Source organism: Panulirus ornatus, chromosome 48 (genome assembly GCF_036320965.1).
Source record: "Panulirus ornatus isolate Po-2019 chromosome 48, ASM3632096v1, whole genome shotgun sequence".
Classification (NCBI taxonomy): Eukaryota; Metazoa; Arthropoda; class Malacostraca; order Decapoda; family Palinuridae; genus Panulirus; species Panulirus ornatus.
The window spans coordinates 14457165-14476112 of record NC_092271.1 but is presented as its reverse complement, the minus strand read 5'-3'; the positions used below and the strand labels follow the sequence as shown (position 1 = coordinate 14476112).

Below are 18948 nucleotides of genomic sequence, written 5' to 3'. Positions count from 1 at the left end.
CTAACTTTTGAATTTTTTGCCCCTATTTCCTACAATTATAATAACTCTTCAACAATTCACTCTCCTGCAATGAGGCACTGATCCTCACTTATTCAGATACAGCTTGCAAACCAAGCTCTTCTTTTTTAATTTCTGCAACATCCACATTAAAGATTTAGAATAGGTATAAGATGAACAGAAAGGCACTTCTGGAAAGTTTTGACTTCATATGATGTGCATGGAATGCTGGAGAATACTTTTAAGAAATTTCATAATGAAAGTAATGTTCAAGGCTGCTTCCCCTTTGCACTACAAGATCTCTAACTTTTGAATTCTTTGCCCCTATTTCCTACTATTATAATAACTCTTCAACAATTCACCCTCCTGCAATGAGCCACTGATCCTCACTTCCAAGTGTAGAAACCTTCTAAGCACAGGGTTTCAATTTACAACAAAAAGATTGGTTAGGATCTAACTGGGATGATTACAGTGGACCCAGGGCTTTTTCTTTTTCTCTCTTTAATGATCTGGAACAGACAGTCAAACAATGACAATGATTCTTCCATCAAACTCAACATTTTTTCTTACCTCTGAACCCTCCCATTATAAACACATTTCTGCCCTGTTATGGTTCTCTGACCATAGTTTTACCTTTATCGTAATTACCTCTAGCACTTTCAATTAAGCATTCTCCCACCTCCAAAAAACCAAGAGGTCATCTCTGCATGGCTTCTTTTCTGACTTTCCCTAACAAGAGCAGTGCTTTGCTGATAAGGATGCCTCATATTGAGGTGAATGAATAGTACAGATTATCTTGGCTGGGATTGGGTCCTTTGTCCCATCTAATAAATCTAACTCCTTACAATTATGGTTAGATCATTTGTTGTCTGATGTCTGTCACATCAAGGCAGGGTATACTAACCCAAGAATTTGCTCCTTCCTCTGCACCCTACTCTGCTTTCATCTATACCTGGATGAATGAACAGTTCTTCTTTGTTACAGTCAACCAAACCTTTAAAACAAGAGTCTTGTTATTCTTTATGTGATGCACTCTAGGTACTCAACAATTCTTGCATTCTTATCCATCTGTTTGAAGTTTCCAGATAAACTGCCAATCACTTTCCAAAGCTAAATGTTTTGATATTTTTGGGAAAATCAATGTTCAGCATTTTTGGGAAAATCAATGTTCAGCTTCTATCTCTCTACCTGTCTAAATCTCTGATGCCTGTTCCATCCAGGAACTCACTCAAGGAAGTGGCCATGGCAAGTCTCCACAACTAGGAAGAAATTGGAAGTTAATCATATACCCTAATTGCAATGCTGTGGGAAAAAGCTATCTTTAACATACACATGAAGTGGCTGAATAAGCTACCCAAACCCTGGTTAAGTACCTCTGTTTTTGTCTTCGATTTTTGCTGGTGTAGACAATCCAGTAACTATCACTTCAATTTCTGTTAATATAGATTTAGATCTTAATTTTGCTACGATTATGCTACCCTCAATGCCAAAATTTTGATCATGTATTTCAAAAGATGCTGAAATGAACAAAGAAACAGGGTGGTAGAAACAATTTTCAAATACAATCTCCTTGACTAGACGTACACTTACTTGTATATGGATATACTTTCTTATCAAATTTCAAAAAGTGCTTTACATTATAGAAGAATGCTGTGGAGAAATCAACTGACACATAAAATTAATCTTTGTAAGTTACATCCATCAATCCTGAGGAAGCAAACTTTTCAATACAACTGCAACTCACCTGTTCTTCTAACCGTTTCACGAGCTGTTTTTCATCATCTAAGTATTTCTTATTAGCTTCAAGTTCAGTAAATAATTGTTCCTTTTCCACCTATGAAAAAAATAAGAAATGAACTATCAAATCTTATCCACTAAATAAGGTACATTTTGGAAAAATCACATCCATTCCCAAAACAGAAGTGGGTAAAACATGATTTCAATTAACTCTTTACCTAATACTACATTCAATAACCTGTTTCTTAAACATAAAACAAAATTTGATATCAAAGTTGAATGTCAGCTTAGTTATTACCAATGCTCTATTACAAGGGCAAGCATCTTACAACTAGCCATCAACTTTCCAATATTCACACATATATTCCCTTATATTGTTGTTACCTTACAGTCATTTTCTTTCTAAATTCTACATGCATCCATTCTCAATACAAGCCCATTGTATAAAGTCAAAAGTTTCTCATTCCTGGAAAATAATCTTGTTTCCTCAGTTTCTGGGGTTACCAGGTGTGAAAAACCATCCCCCTAAAAATGAACATTAATTTTGAAGCAAGCAAACACACTGCCTTTCACTCATGATGCAGTTCATATGGATGACTGGAAGAAATATAAGTGCTTCACAATCAGATAAACCTTTTCTCTCTAAAGCAGTGTCCCAAAACCATGGGAGAATCTCTGGATATTCTCTAGAAAAATTGGGGGAAATGGAAGGATGGAGTGAATAAAATTCTGAGTGCCTAGGGCTTGGAACAAGCAAGACAGTTAAAGGTACGCATAGGATGAAGTGAATTGGTGTGATGTGGTATAAAGTGTGCCATGATGTCAACGAAACAGCTCAGGGAATCCCTGCAGAAGTGTGTGGGGCCTGGTTGTGGAAAACCATGGTTTTGGTGCAATACAAATGACAGCTAGAGAATAGATGCAAGAGAATGAGGCTTTTCTTCATCTGTTCCAGATGTTACCTTGCTAATGTGGGGAATAGCAAACAAGTCTGAAAGAAACATGCATGCTGAAATGGCTACACTTACTTTTGAAGCAGGAAATAATGGGTAAAAACCATGGTTTCTGCAAGATTTTGGCCGAAGCCTGGATCTGCTTACAAGATGAATGCCAGTGGGTGTGATATACTGCCATAAATTAACCACACGAAATGCATGATGGGGCAAATATCTTGAAATATCCTAAACCAACTGTGAAAGTGAGTGATGTGGTAGGTAATTCAAAGTATAACTGGGGGGTATAGGATATTCAGTAAGGTGAATGGATATGGTGAATAGCTTGTGGAGTTGTGTGATGAAAAAGAACTGGTGACTGGGAATATCTAGTTCAAAATAAGGAACATATCTTTTTTTTTTTTCTTTTTTTTTTTTCCAAAAGAAGGAACAGAGGGGGCCAGGTGAGGATATTCCAAAAAAAGGCCCAGTCCTCTGTTCTTAACGCTACCTCGCTAACGCGGGAAATGGCAAATAGTCTAAAAGAAAGAAAGAAATCTAAGTTTGGTAAAGTGTGTGAAAGAAGAAAGTTAAGAGTAAATGTGAATAAGAGCAAGGTTATTAGGTACAGTAGGGTTGAGGGTCAAGTCAATTGGGAGGTGAGTTTGAATGGAGAAAAACTGGAGGAAGTGAAGTGTTTTAGATATCTGGGAGTGGATCTGGCAGCGGATGGAAACATGGAAGCGGAAGTGGATCATAGGGTGGGGGAGGGGGCGAAAATTCTGGGAGCCTTGAAGAATGTGTGGAAGTCGAAAACATTATCTCGGAAAGCAAAAATGGGTATGTTTGAAGGAATAGTGGTTCCAACAATGTTGTATGGTTGCGAGGCGTGGGCTATGGATAGAGTTGTGCGCAGGAGGATGGATGTGCTGGAAATGAGATGTTTGAGGACAATGTGTGGTGTGAGGTGGTTTGATCGAGTGAGTAACGTAAGGGTAAGAGAGATGTGTGGAAATAAAAAGATCGTGGTTGAGAGAGCAGAAGAGGGTGTTTTGAAGTGGTTTGGGCACATGGAGAGAATGAGTGAGGAAAGATTGACCAAGAGGATATATGTGTCGGAGGTAGAGGGAACGAGGAGAAGAGGGAGACCAAATTGGAGGTGGAAAGATGGAGTGAAAAAGATTTTGTGTGATCGGGGCCTGAACATGCAGGAGGGTGAAAGGAGGGCAAGGAATAGAGTGAATTGGAGTGATGTGGTATACCGGGGTTGACGTGCTGTCAGTGGATTGAATCAAGGCATGTGAAGCGTCTGGGGTAAACCATGGAAAGCTGTGTAGGTATGTATATTTGCGTGTGTGGACGTATGTATATACATGTGTATGGGGGGGGGGCCATTTCTTTCGTCAGTTTCCTTACGCTACCTCGCAAACGCGGGAGACAGCGACAAAGTATAATAAAAAAAAAAAAAAAAAAAACCATGGGTATATGTATAGGTATAGAGTTGTGCCCAGGAGGGTGGATGTGCAGGAAATGAGATGTTTGAGGACAATATGTGGTGTGAGGTGGTTTGATCGAGTAAGTAATGTAAGGGTAAGAGAGATGTGTGGAAATAAAAAGAGCGTGGTTGAGAGAGCAGAAGAGGGTGTTTTGAAATGGTTTGTCACATGGAGAGAATGAGTGAGGAAAGATTGACCAAAAGGATATATGTGTCGGAGGTGGAGGGAATAAGAAGTGGGAGACCAAATTGGAGGTGGAAAGATGGAGTGAAAAAGATTTTGAGTGATCAGGGCCTGAACATGCAGGAGGGTGAAAGGCGGGCAAGGAATAGAGTGAATTTGAACAATGTGGTATACCGGGGTCGACGTACTGCCAATGGATTGAATCAGGGCATGTGAAGCATCTGGGGTAAACCATGGAAAGTTCTGTGGGGCCTGGATGTGGAAAGGGAGCTGTGGTTTCAGGCATTATTACATGACAGCTAGAGACTGAGTGTGAATGAATGGGGCCTTTGTTGTCTTTTCCTAGCACTACCTCACACACATGAGGGGGGAGGGGGATGTTATTCCATGTGTGGCAAGGTGGCGATGGGAATAAATAAAAGCAGACAGTATGAATTATGTACATGTGTATATATGTATAAGTCTGTGTGTGTGTATATATATGTGTACACTGAGATGTATAGGTATGTATATTTGCATGTGTCGACGTGTATGTATATACATGTGTATGGGGGTGGGTTGGGCCATTTCTTTCGTCTGTTTCCTTGTGCTACCTCACAAACGCGGGAGACAGCGACAAAGCAAAATAAAATAAAAATATATAACCATGGGGATTTACACAATCAGTTAAAAATACAAAATTATGGTTTAAACATACCTCTACTTTCTTGTATTCTATCTCAAGACTGTTCAGTTTAGTGCTGATATTCGCATTGCTTTGTTGTAACCGACTGACTTCTGCAATCAAGGTATGTTGTGCAGCTTCTAATAACTGAAATTCCTCTGCTTTGCAGGCAACTACCTGGTCAGTAACAATAAAAAAAGGGACACTCAATGTTTCATGTTAGTACAATTAACGAAATATACTGGGATGCATCTTAATCCTTGGGGATGAGGAAGAAATTATACAACCCGTGTATCTTCTGCATGCTGCAGAAGGCAACTATAAGGGATAGGAGCAGAGGTAACAGGGAACCCACCCATTATATAATTTCAAACCAGGAATTTTCCTCACAGGTTGAGAGTAGGGAGTCTCAATGTTTGTGTTCTATCCAGGATAAAATGAAGGCACAGACAGAAGCTATGTTTGATGAAAGAAACCTGTCCAGCCCAAAGGAAAGAAACTAAACAGTATGGGAAGGGCTGTGATGTAAGAGTGTTTGGAAGGTTAAGTAGGGAGAGTGACCACGTGTACTTATTATAGTCAGCCATCTGTGTTTACACAAATGAATGAAAAATTTTCACCTCTTCTAATTCCTGTTTGCGAGTGTTAAGTGCAGCTACCTTCTCTGTTAATTCACTCTTGGATCCTTCCAAAATGTCATTATTCTTCTTTAAGTACTGAATCTTCTCAACAGCTTCCTGAAACTCTTTTTGACTCTCCACTAACCTACAAAATATAAAGTTTTAAGTAGTACAATTCAAATATATTTGTAGCATTATTTATATTCATTATACTTTGTCGCTGTCTCCCGTGTTAGCGAGGTAGCGCAAGGAAACAGACAAAAGAATGGCCCATCCCACCCAAATACACATGTATATGTCCACACACGCACATATACATGCCTATACATCTCAACGTATACATATATATATACACACACACATATACATATAAACACCTGTTCATAATTCATAGTCTGCCTTTATTCATTCCTGTCGCCACCCCACCACACATGAAATGACAACCCCCTCCCCCCGCATGTGCATGAGGTAGCGCTAGGAAAAGACAACAAAGGCCCCATTCGTTCACACTCAGTCTCTAGCTGTCATGTATAATGCACCGAAACCACAGCTCCCTTTCCACATCCAGGCCCCACACAACTTTCCATGGTTTACCCCAGACACTTCACATACCCTGGTTCAATCCATTGACAGCATGTCGACCCCGGTATACCACATCATTCCAATTCACTCTATTCCTTGCACGCCTATCACCCTCCTGCATGTTCAGGCCCCGGTCACACAAAATCTTTTTCACTCCATCTTTCCACCTCCAATTTGGTCTCCCACTTCTCCTCGTTCCCTCCACCTCTGACACATATATCCTCTAGGTCAATCTTTCCTCGCTCATTCTCTCCATGTGACCAAACCATTTCAAAACACTCTCTTCTGCTCTCTCAACCAACCTATTTTTATTACCACACATCTCTCTTACCCTTTCATTACTTACTCGATCAAACCACCTCACACCACACATTGTCCTCAAACATCTCATTTCTAGCACATCTACCCTCCTCTGCACAACTCTATCTATAGCCCATGCCTTGCAACCATATAACATTGTTGGAACCACTATTCCTTCAAACATACCCATTTTTGCTTTCCGAGATAACATTCTCACCTTCCATACATTTTTCAACGCTCCCAGAACTTTCGCCCCCTTCCCCACCCTATGACTCACTTCCACTTCCATGGTTCCATCCACTGCCAAATCCACTCCCAGATATCTAAAACACTTCCCTTCCTCCAGTTCTTCTCCATTCAAACTTACATCCCAATTGACTTGACCCTCAACCCTACTCTACCTAATAACCTAATAACATTTACTCTCAGCTTTCTTCTTTCACACACTTTACCAAACTCAGTCACCAGCTTCTGCAGTTTCTCACTCGAATCAGCCACCAGCGCTGTATCATCAGCAAACAACACTTGGAGCATATTTATAAATATTCTTCATTCACATGTCCCGAACTACAGAAAAATTTTCAATCAATAGCTTCCCGACTTTCCTTCCTCCTTCATACTTGCCCACTATTTCCTATGTCAGCAAAGTAGCACCAGGAATAGACAAATAAAAGGCCTCATTTACTCACGTCCACTCCACCTCTATAGTTCTCCTGGTGTCACCTCCCTTTAACCTTCCCTCTTTGTAAGCCATAATGCTGCAGCTCTCTCTTTGTTCTCGAGGTATCATTTTGAAAACCGTTTTCATAAATCATCTGCACATATCCCCTTCCCCAAGGTTTGAACTCATGGCATCCATTTGGCTGCTGTTTCCCACAGTGTCTGTAAGGAGTCCAGCCACTTGAAGGTTGACTGTTATGAAACCTCCCTCTCTTGAACAGCCAAACTGTGGAATTCTCTTCCTTCTTTTGTCTTTTCATCTTTATATAACATAACCTTTCTTTGTTGAAGAGTCAGATCTAGAAACACTTGTGGAGCCCTGATTAATTCCTACTTTCTTTCCCTTTAATGTTTTTCTTTCACCTGAGATGGTCTTGATGGGGCATGTTATTTGCCTGTGCCAAGTTGGTCACTAGAAAAAAATCCATTTCTCTCAAAATTACTGAAATACAAAGAGTACGACCCAACTTGCTCAATTTCAGTTCCTGGAGTCCTTGAGAGTTCCACTGTCACAGGATTCATGTTCCATTTCCATGCCAGGGTCATCAGGGAGTCACAGCCTCATTATTTGCAGGAAAGAGTATATATGGGTTGGCTTCCATTAACTACTTTTCAGAAAAAAGGAGAAAAACCATTTAAAATCTTAAGAAAATAGCATATATCCTTTGCATCATTTCATCATTTCCACTGATGTGACCAGTAAGACAGGCTTTTCAGAAAACCACCTCATGCATACATAGAGAGATAGCTCCCCAAGAATTGAATAGCAAGGCTTAGCAAAACTGCCTGTTTAGAATGAGAGCATTACTAAATCCAAACATCTTTCAGCTGATAAAGGGTGAAGGCATACCAGAGAACTTCCTGAACTCACATACCTTTGACTGCCAATCTTAAATAAGAAGGTAACCCTTAACAATAATTCCATTGTAAAAATTACCAAATTCTCCTGTTAGTGTGATCACTACCAATGCCCTATAATAAGCTTCAATGATGAGAAAGATTTAGACAATGATTTCCTTCCCTATTCCTCCAAAGTTTGAATCCTGATGACTGAGGAAATAATCTCAATTCACAAGATGAAAGCTTGGTTTTTAATTCTGGGAAATAATCTCACAATTCACATCAAAATGAAAGCTTGGTTTTTAATTCTTGGACTACACTAAAGTCCAATGCAAGATCCATAAAATCCCCCCCCCCCCCCCCTCCACAAAGAGGCAACAAATGTATTTCAAAGTATTGGGAAGTATACGGAAAATTCTGAGAAATGTGTACTGTGGTCCATCTGACTAAGTAAAGGGCTCATCCTGAGGGAGAGGTAACTTCAAAAGTGAAACCACAGTTGGAAAGGTTATGCTAATAAATACTCTGATATGCTAGCTTGGCATAAATCCTTTTAATTCTGTCCCAGTCTCCATAGCAAAAAACCTTTCAACTCTATTCATCTCAAAACCCATAATCAGAATGTCAGGGAAGGTGGACAATCTTGAAGAGAAAACTTAAAAGTATGAAACACCACAAATCTACTCTTCTAGTATACAACTGTGCACTGCTCACACTTCTGGGATGGCTCTTGCTCCAGCTCTCTATCAACCATATTGGAATCACACGCCTTCTATGTCTTTAATACGCCTGGCATCACCTCTCTTCAACCAACCCTTTATGCTATAGTGGCATTTCTCTTTCTCTGTTCAATAGGTTTCATTTTGGACACTGTTCTCATGAGCTGTCTGCATGTGTTTCCACCCCCAAAGTTTGGAACCTAAGAGCGCATCTGGCTGCTGCTTCCCACCTTTTCTCTGTGGAGACTGGCCACTTGAGGATTCACCTTTATGATACCCCCTTCCTTCCCTCGAACAGCTAAGCTGTGGAATTCTCCTCCTCCTATCATCCTTGCCTCTTTCTATAACTCTTCTTCCTTTAAGAGTCAGGTCTACAAAAACCTGATTCATTTCTACTCTTTTTTTTCACCTAAGATAGCTTTGCCTGAAGTTCTGACAATCAGCTTGCACCACATATCAAAATAAAAAGAACATGAAAAGTGGATAATGATGTATAAATATAGAGTCAAAGAATCGCTGGATATCCACTAGACAGAAAGAGGATTGTGAAAAGTGAAAAACAAAATCAACATACCGAATCTGCTCTAGCTTAAGATCCTTCTCAACTCTGTGAGCATGATCTGTCAGAGAAGCTGTTTGCTCCTGAAGTTCATCTTGAGCCTTTACTAATGATGTCTTAACCTGAAAAAGGACATTTTTTTTCTAAATTGAATGATTATTACATTAGTCACTTCTATTTAATTATCAGCATCATAGTTCTTACACTGCCTCTTCTTATGATCTCAAGGCATAATAACAAAAATGCATAATGTGACAAATGTTATTATTCATCATACTTAATCACTGTTTCTCGCATCTGCGAGGTAAAACAAGGAAACAGACAAAGAATGGCCCAACCACTCATATACACATATATATTTTTCATACTATTCGCCATTTCCCACATTAGTGAGGTAGCATTAAGAACAGAGGACTGGGCCTCTGAGGGAATATCCTCATCTGGCCCCCTTCTCTGTTCCTTCTTTTGGAAAATAAAAAAAACGAGAGGGGAAGATTTCAAGTCACACGCTCCCTCCCCTTTTAGTCGCCTTCTACGACACATAAGAAAAACATGGGAAGTATTCTTTCTCCCTATCCCGAGGGATACACACATATACATATATACATAAACACCCATACATGCACATATACATACATATACATTTCAAACTGAACGTGGATGGACAGAGATGGGTTATTATTGGTGCCTATGCACCTGGCCATGAGAAGAAAGATCAAGAGACAAGTGTTTCGATGCAGCTGAGTGAGTGTGTTAGCAGTTTTGATACTCAAGACCAGGTTATAGTGATGGGTGATTTGCATGCAAATGTTAGTAATGTGGCAGTTGAGAGTATAATTGGTGTACATGGGGTGTTCAGTGTTGTAAATGGAAATGGTGAAGAGTTTGTAGATTTGTGTGCAGAAAAGGGACTGGTGATTGGGAATACCTGGTTTAAAAAGAGAGATATACATAAGTATACGTATTGATTCATAGGTGTGTGAAAGAGAGACTTTTGGATGTTAATGTGCTGAGAGGAGCAACTGGAGGGGTCGGATCATTATCTTGTAGAGGCGAAGGGAAAGATTTGTAGAGGTTTTCATAAAAGAAGAGAGAATGTTGGGGTGAAGAGAGTGGCGAGAGTAAGTGAGCTTGGAAAGGAGACTTGTGTGAGGAAGTACCAGGAGAACTTAAGTGCAGAATGGAAAAAGGAAAGAGCAAATGACGTAAGGGGAGTGGGGAGGAATGGGATGTATTCAGGGAAGCAGTGATGGCTTGTGCAAAAGATGCCTGTGGCATGAGAAAGGTAGGAGGTGGGCAAATTAGAAAGGGTAGTGAGTGGTAGAATGAAGAAGTAAGATTGTTAGTGAAAGAGAAGACAGAGGTATTTGGACTATTTCTGAAGGGAAATAGTGCAAATGAGTGGGAGATGTATAAAAGAAAAAGGCGAGAGGTCGAGACAAAGGTGCAAGAGGTGAAAAAAGGGGGCCAATGAGAGTTGGGGTGAGAGTGTATTATTAAAGTCTAGGGAGAACAAAAAGATGTTTTAGAAGAAGGTAAATAAAGTGCATGAGACAAAAGAAGAAATGGGGAACATCAGTGAAGGGGCTATAATGGGAAGGTAATAAGAATTATTGACTGAAGTGAGGAGATGGAGTGAGTATTTTGAAGGTTTGTTGAATGTGTTTGATGACAGAGTGGCAGATATAGGATGTTTTGGTCGAGGTGGTGTGCAAAGCGAGAGTGTCAGGGAGAATGGTTTGGTAAACAGAGAAGAGGTAGTGAAAGCTTTGTGGAAGATGAAAGCCAGCAAGGCAGTGGGTTTAGACGGTACTGCAGTGGAATTTATTAAAAAAGGGGGATGACTGTGTTGTTGACTGGTTGGTGAGGATATTCAATGTATGTATGGTTCATGGTGAAGAGCCTGAAAATTGGCGGAATGCACGCATACTGCCATTGTACAAAGGCAAAGGGGATAAAGGTGAGTGTTCAAATTAGAGATATAAGTTTGAGTATTCCTGGGAAATTATATGGGAAGGTAGAGATTGAGAGGGTAAAGGCATGTACAGAGCATCAGATTGGGGAAGAGCAGTGTGGTTTCAGAAGTGGTATAGGATATGTGGATCAGGTGTTTGCTTTGAAGAATGTATGTGAGAATACTTGGAAAAATAGATGGATCTGTATATAGCATTTATGGATCTGGAGGGGGCATATGATAGAATTGATAGAGATGCTCTGTGGAAGGTATTAAGAGTATATGGTGTGAGAGGTAAGTTGCTAGAAGCAGTGAAAAGTTTTTACTGAGGATGTAAGGAATGTGTACGAGTAGGAAGAGAGGAAAGCGATTGGTTCCCAAGGAATGTTGGTTTGCGGCAGGGGTGTGTGATGTCTCCATGGTTGTGTAATTTGTTTATGGATGGGGTTGTTAGGGAGGTGAATGCAAGAGTTTTGGAGACGGGCGAGTATGTAGTCTGTTGTGGATGAGAGGGCCTGGGAAGTGAGTCGGATGTTGTTCACTGATGATACAGCGCTGGTGGCTGATTCGAGTGAGAAACTGCAGAAGCTGGTGACTGAGTTTGGTAAAGTGTGTGAAAGAAGAAAGCTGAGAGTAAATGTGAATAAGAGCAGGTTTATTAGGTTGAATAGGATGGAGGGACAAGTCAATAGGGAGGTAAGTTTAAATGGAGAAAAACTGGAGGAAGTGAAGCGTTTTAGATACCTGGGAGTGGATTCAGCAGTGGATGGAACCATGGAAGTGGAAGCGAGTCACAGGGTTGGGGGAGGGGGCAAAGGTTGTGGGAGCGTTGAAGAATGTGTGGAAGGCGAGAACATTATCTCGGAGAGCAAAAATGGGTATGTTTGAAGGTATAGTAATTCCAATAATGTTATATGGTTGCAAGGCGTGGGCGATAGATAGGGTAGTGCGGAGAAGGGTAGATGTGTTCGAAATGAGATGTTTGAGAATGATATGTGGTGTGAGGTGGTTTGATCAAGTAAGTAGTGAAGGGGTACGAGAGATGCATGGTAATAAAAAAGAGTGTGGTTGAGAGAGCAGAAGAGGGTGTATTGAAATGGTTTGGTCACATGGAGAGAATGCATGAGGAAAGATTGACAAAGAGGATATACATGTCAGAGGTGGAGGGAACGAGGAGAAGTGGGAGACCAAACTGGAGGTGGATGGATGGAAAAAGATTTTGAGCAATCGGGGCCTAAAAATGCAGCAGGGTGAAAGGCGTGCAAGGAATAGAGTGAATTGGGACGATATGGGTCGATGTGCTGTCAATGGATTGAATCAGGGCATTTGAAGCATCTGGGGTAAACCATGGAAAGTTTTCTGGGGCCTAGATGTGGAAAGGGAGCTGTGATTTCGGTGCATTACACATGACAACTAAAGACTGAGTATGAACAAATGTGGCCTTTAGTTGTCTTTTCCTAGCACTACCTCATACACGCATGGGGGAGGGGGGTGCCATTTCATGTGTGGTGGGGTGGTAACGGGAATGGATGATGGCAGCAAGTATAAATATGTTTTAGGTGTATATATGTCTCTGTCTGTGTATGTATATGTATGTATCATTGAAATGTATAGGTATGTATATGTGCGTGTGTGGGCGTGTATGTATATACATGTGTATGTGGGTGGGTTGGGCCATTCTTACTTCTGTTTCCTTGCGCTACCTCGCTAATGCCGGAGACAGTGACAAAGTATAATAAAAAAAATTACATTTCAACTTATATATACATATACATATATGCACATGTACATATTCAGTGCATTACACATGACAGCTGGAGACTAAGTGTGAATGAATGTGGCCTTTTTTGTGTGTTCCTGGCTCTACCTCGGGAGGAGGGGGAGAGGTGCTATTTCACGTGTGGTGGGTGGCGAAAGGAATGGATGAAGGCAGCAAGTATGAATATGTGCATGTGTATATATGTATATGATTGTGTATGTATGTGCATGTATACGTTAAAATGTGTAAGTATGTATATGTGCTTGCGTGGGCGTTTATGTATATACATAAACATGCACATATTCATACTTGCTGCCTTCATCCATTCCTGTCGCCACCCCACCACACATGAAATAGCACCTCTCCCCTTCCTCCCGAGGTTGAGCCAGGAACACACAAAAAAGGCCACATGTGTATGTCGGTGGGTAGGGCCATTCTTTCTTCTGTTTCCTTGTGCTACCTCACTAACATAGGAGACGGCAATGACATATAATAAAAATGAGTAGATATTCATACTTGCTGCCTTCATCCATTTGCCACCACACAGGAAACAGCTTCCCCACAGTAAGGTAGCACCAGGAAAAGACAAAAAGGCCACATTCATTCACACTCAGTCTCTAGCTGTCATGTATAATGCACTAAAACCACAGCTCCCTTTCCATGGTTTATCCCAGACACTTCACCTGCCCTGGTTCAATTCACTGAAAGCAAGTTGACCCCAGTATACCACATCGTTCCAATTCCCTCTATTCCATGCATGCCTTTCACCCTCCCATATGTTTAGGCCCCGATCGCTCAAAATCTTTTTCACTTCAGCCTTCCACCTCCAATTTGGTCTCCCACTCCTCCTTGATCTCTCCACCTCTGACACATATATCCTCTTGGTCAATCTTTCCTCACTCACTCCCTCCATGCAATCAAACCACTTCAATACACCCTCTTCTGCTCTCTCAACCACACTCTTTCTATGACCAAACATCTCTCTTACCCTTTCATTACTTATTCGGTCAAACTACCTCACACCACATATTGTCCTCAAACATCTCATTTCCAAAACATCCACCCTCCTCCGCACAATCCTATCTATTGCCCACGCCTCACAACCATATAACATTCTTGGAAGAAATATTCCTTCGAACATACCCATTTTTGCTTTCCAAGATAATGTTCTCGCCTTCCACACATTCTTCAACGCTCCCAGAACCTTTGCCCCCTCCCCCATCCTGTGACTCACTTCTGCTTCCACGGTGCCATCTGCTGCCAAATCCGCTCCCAGATATCTAAAACACTTCACTTCCTCCAGTTTTTTCCATTCAAACTTACCTCCCAATTGACTTGTCCCTCAATCCTACTATACCTAATAACCTTGCTCTTATTCATATTTACTCTCAGCTTTCTTATTTCACACACTTTACCAAACTCAGTCACCAGCTTCTGCAGTTTCTCACCTGAATCAGCCACCAGCGCTGTATTATCACGAACAACAACTGACTCACTTCCCAAGCCCTCTCATCCACAACAGACTGCATACTTGCCCCTCTTTCCAAAACTCTTGCATTCACCTCCCTAACAACCCCATTCATAAACAAATTAAACAACCATGGAGACATCACACACCCCTGCCACAAATCTATATTCACTGAGAACCAATCACTTTCTTCCTACTCGTACAAATGCCTCAAATCCTCAATAAAAAATTTCCACTGCTTCCAGCAACTCGCCTCCCACACCATATAGTCCCAACACCTTCCACAGAGCATCTCTATCAACTCTATCATTTGCCTTCTCCAGATCCATAAATGCTACATACAAATCTATTTGTTTTTCTAAGTATTTCTCACATACATTCTTCAAAGCAAACACCTGATCCACACATCCTCTACCACTTATGAAACCACACTGCTCTTCCCCAATCTGATGCTCTGTACATTCCATCACCCTTTCAATCAATACCCTTCCATATGATTTTTCCAGGAATACTCAATAAACTTATACCTCTGTAATTTGAACACTCACCTTCATCCCCTTTACCTTTCTACAAAGATACTATGCATGTATTCTGCCAATCCTCAGGCATTCACCACGAGTCATACATACATTGAATATCCTCACCAACCAGTCAACTACACAGTCACCCCCCTTTTTAATACATCCCACTGCAATACCATCCAAACCCGCCGCCTTACCGGCTTTCATCTTCCGCAAAGCTTTCACTACCTCTTCTTTGTTTACCAAACCATTCTCCCTGACCCTCTCACTTTGCACACCACCTCGACCAAAACACCCTATACCTGCCACTCTATCATCTAACACATTCAACAAACCTTTAAAATACTTACTCCATCTCCTTCTCACATCACCACTACTTGTTATTACGTCCCCATTAGCACCCTTCACCGATGTTCCCATTTGTTCTCTTGTCTCACACACTTTATTTACCTCTTTCCAAAACAGCTTTTTAGTCTCCCTAAAATTTAATGATACTCTCTCACCCCAACTCTCACATGCCCTCTTTTTCACCTCTTGCACTTTTCTCTTGACCTCCTGCCTCTTTCTTTTATACATCTCCCAGTCATTTGCACTACTTCCCTGCAAAAATCGTCCAAATGCCTCTCTCTTCTCTTTCACTAATAACCTTACTTCTTCATCCCACCACTCACTACCCTTTCTAATCTGCCCACCTCCCACGCTTCTCATGCCACAAGCATCTTTTGTGCAAGCCATCACTGCTTCCCTAAATACATCAACAAGCTTATGCCCTGTAATTCAACCACTCACCTTTATCCCCTTTGCCTTTGTACAATGGCACTATGCAACCATTCTGCCAATCCTCAGGCACTTCACCATGATGAAAACATATATTGAATGTCCTTACCAACTAATCAACAACATAGTCATCCTTTCTTTATCAAATTCCACTGCAATACCATCCAAACCCACCACCTTGCCAGCTTTCATCTTCCACACAGCTTTCACTACCTCTTCTCTGTTTACCAAACCATTCTCCCTTACCCTCTCACTTCACACACCATCCCAACCAAAACACCCTATATCTGCCACTCTATCATCAAACACATTCAACAAACCTTCAAAATACTCACTCCATCCCCTTCTCACTCCATCACTACTTGTTATTACCTCCTTCCACAACATCTTTTTATTCTCCCTAAATTTTAATGATACTCTCTCATGTATGTGTATGTATTCATGTATATTCATATACATTATACAAAAATAAAAAGGAGTTCGGTAGTAAGAGGAGTAGGTATGAGAGAGCTGAGGAGGGTGTATCAAAATGGTTTGGACATATAGACAAGATGAGTGAGGAAAGGATGACAAGAAAAGTATACATGTCAGAAGTGAAATAAACGAGGAAAAGGAAACCAAGAGGAGGTGGAATGAAGGAGTAAAAGAGCCCTTGTTTGGGTTATGAACATGCAGAAGGGCATGAGGCATATGTGAGACGGAGTGGCTTGGAGCAAAAGGAAGATATGATGTCAGTGGGCTGAACAAAGGCATGGGAAGCAGTCAGAAGAAACCAAGGAAAGGTCTGTGGAGCCTGGCTGTGGATATGGGGCTCCAGCTCCAAAACATTATACATGAAAGCTGAAGAGTGGATGTGAATAAATGGGGCAGTTCTCTATCTGCTCCCAGTGCTAATTCACTAACATGGGATATGGTGAAACTGTAAAGTGATGAATATGGAACAAAGTGAGAGAAGGCCTCCATATGATTATTCTCTGGTGGCATATAAGCTGGATTCTATGTGTAAGAAGGGTTTGAAAGTCAACAGTGTCCATAACTTGTCGCAAGAGTCCCACATCAGAAGAGTAGTTAAGGAGACACACTGTCTGCAGACAATTATCAGAATAGCTTTCAAGAACATGGATATGAAAACATTGAGCATATCCTATGTATGGCCCAGCTTACAATATTCTTCTCAAGTTTGGTCACTGCATCTAAGAAGCACATCAAGCTGACAGAGATATTCCAGAAGAGAGCAACAAAGACTGGTACCAACATCAGACAGCTAAGTTAAAGAGAAAGGGAAAAGGCTTCAAATTTGTTAATCTTGGAAAAGAGAAGTGTGCAGAGTGACCTGATCAAAAGCTTTAAGTTTTCAAAACTGATTGATATCAGGGAAAGTGAAGAATTCTTCAAGATGCTGGGATAGAGCAGTCAGAGTACATAAAATGAAACTGAGCAAGAAACCTGTTATAAAAGATGTACTGAAGCACTTATATAGTATAACAGTGGTGGAAGATCAAAATAGAATGACTGAGGACATGGTTAATGCAGACAGAATACATTAATTCAAGAAGCTGTATGATAGCAGAGAATTTTCACTAAATGGAGTATCATGCATCATGAGCAAAAAGCTCCCTCCTCATACAGAAAAAAGGTTCAATAAAAATATGTAATCATACCATATATGTATGTGTGGTAAGAAAAAGAGTGTGGTTAAGAGAGTAGAGGGGAGTGTATTGAAATGGTTTGGTCACATGGAGAGAATGAGTGAGAAAAGATTGACAAAAAGGATATACATGTCAGAGATGGAGGGAACTAGGAGAAGTGGGAGACCAAATTGGAGGTGGAAGGATGGGGTGAAAAAGATTTTGAGCGATTGCGGCCTGAACATGCAGGAGGGTGAAAGATATGCAAGGAATAGAGTGAACTGGAACTATGTTGTATACCGGGGTCGATGTGCTGTCAATGGATTGAACCAGGGCATGTGATGCGTCTGGGGTAAACCATGGAAAGTTTTGTGGGGCCTGGATGTGGAAAGGGAGCTGTGGTTTAGGTGCATTGTACATGAGAGCTAGAGATTGAGTGTGAATGAATGTGGCCTCTGTTGTCTTTTCCTAGCACTACTTCATGCACATAAGGGGGGTGGGGGTTGTCATTTCATGTGTGGCGGGGTGGCGACGGGAATGAATAAAGGCAGCAAGTATGAATTATGTACATGTGTATATATGTATATGTCTGTGTGTGTATATATATGCATACGTTGAAATATAAGTAAGTATATGTGCGTGTGTGGACGTGTATATTTATATACATGTGTATGTGGGTGGGTTGGACCACTCTTCCTTGTTTCCTTGCACTACCTCGCTAACGCGGGAGACAGCGACAAAGTATAATAATAATAATAATAATAATAATAATAATAATAATAATAATAAAACTATATATGTAATGAAAAATAATGTTGAACTCTAACTAAGACTCTGGAGAAAGTAGAGAAAGAAACAAATAGTTTATCATCACATGTTCTTCTTGAGTTGCCAGTTGAACACAGATTACAGCATTCATGAAATAATTATAGCCTTCTTCCTTTTCTTTTCAGGCAGATATACTCTCTTTCTATGGAGTCACTCATTTTGTTTAACACAGGAATATTAGAAAGAAAATCTGGCTTAAAATAACTTCCCCTGAAAGATATCTGCATTATTTAAACACATGTAAATGCTTAAATGTATTCATGAAAAACTGATATTCAGGCAAAATCATCTGAGCTAATAGAAACACTAAAGACCTCAAATATATTAGCACACAAAGTGAAAAAAAAGAAAAATGTATATGTATGAAGTAAAATGAACGGTTAAAACATTCATCATGCTTGGAAAGGCTCAGTATACTGGCTTCAATTTCTTTACTTTGATGGAACTTTGTAGGTAGCAGTTGGGAGGCAACAAACGGCCAGGAAGGTATATTACCAGTACTACCCACCTGGGTATTGGTAGGGTTAGTGACATCTGCTTAATGAACCAGCACTTCTGTGGATGTCAAGTTGGGCTCCTCTATCCCATGTAGCTGTCTTTTCTTTCTGACTCACTAACACGTGGACTACTGGCATTCTGTTCACATACATACAATCTCTTCTTC

At 40.7% G+C, this 18948-nt stretch overlaps 1 protein-coding gene across 6 annotated transcripts in view; it reads right to left on the bottom strand.

Moving 5' to 3' along the window:
• LOC139764119 (uncharacterized) overlaps nucleotides 1-18948 on the bottom strand; it is a 181096-nt gene that overhangs the window by 92851 nt on the left and 69297 nt on the right. For all 6 annotated transcript variants that reach the window (XM_071690625.1, XM_071690629.1, XM_071690628.1 and 3 more), the window contains exons 7-10: nucleotides 9365-9471; nucleotides 5630-5774; nucleotides 5043-5186; nucleotides 1742-1831 (exon numbers count right to left, since the gene is read on the bottom strand). In XM_071690625.1, the coding sequence (XP_071546726.1) occupies nucleotides 1742-1831; nucleotides 5043-5186; nucleotides 5630-5774; nucleotides 9365-9471 (486 nt within the window). The remainder of the gene's footprint in view (nucleotides 1-1741; nucleotides 1832-5042; nucleotides 5187-5629; nucleotides 5775-9364; nucleotides 9472-18948) is intronic.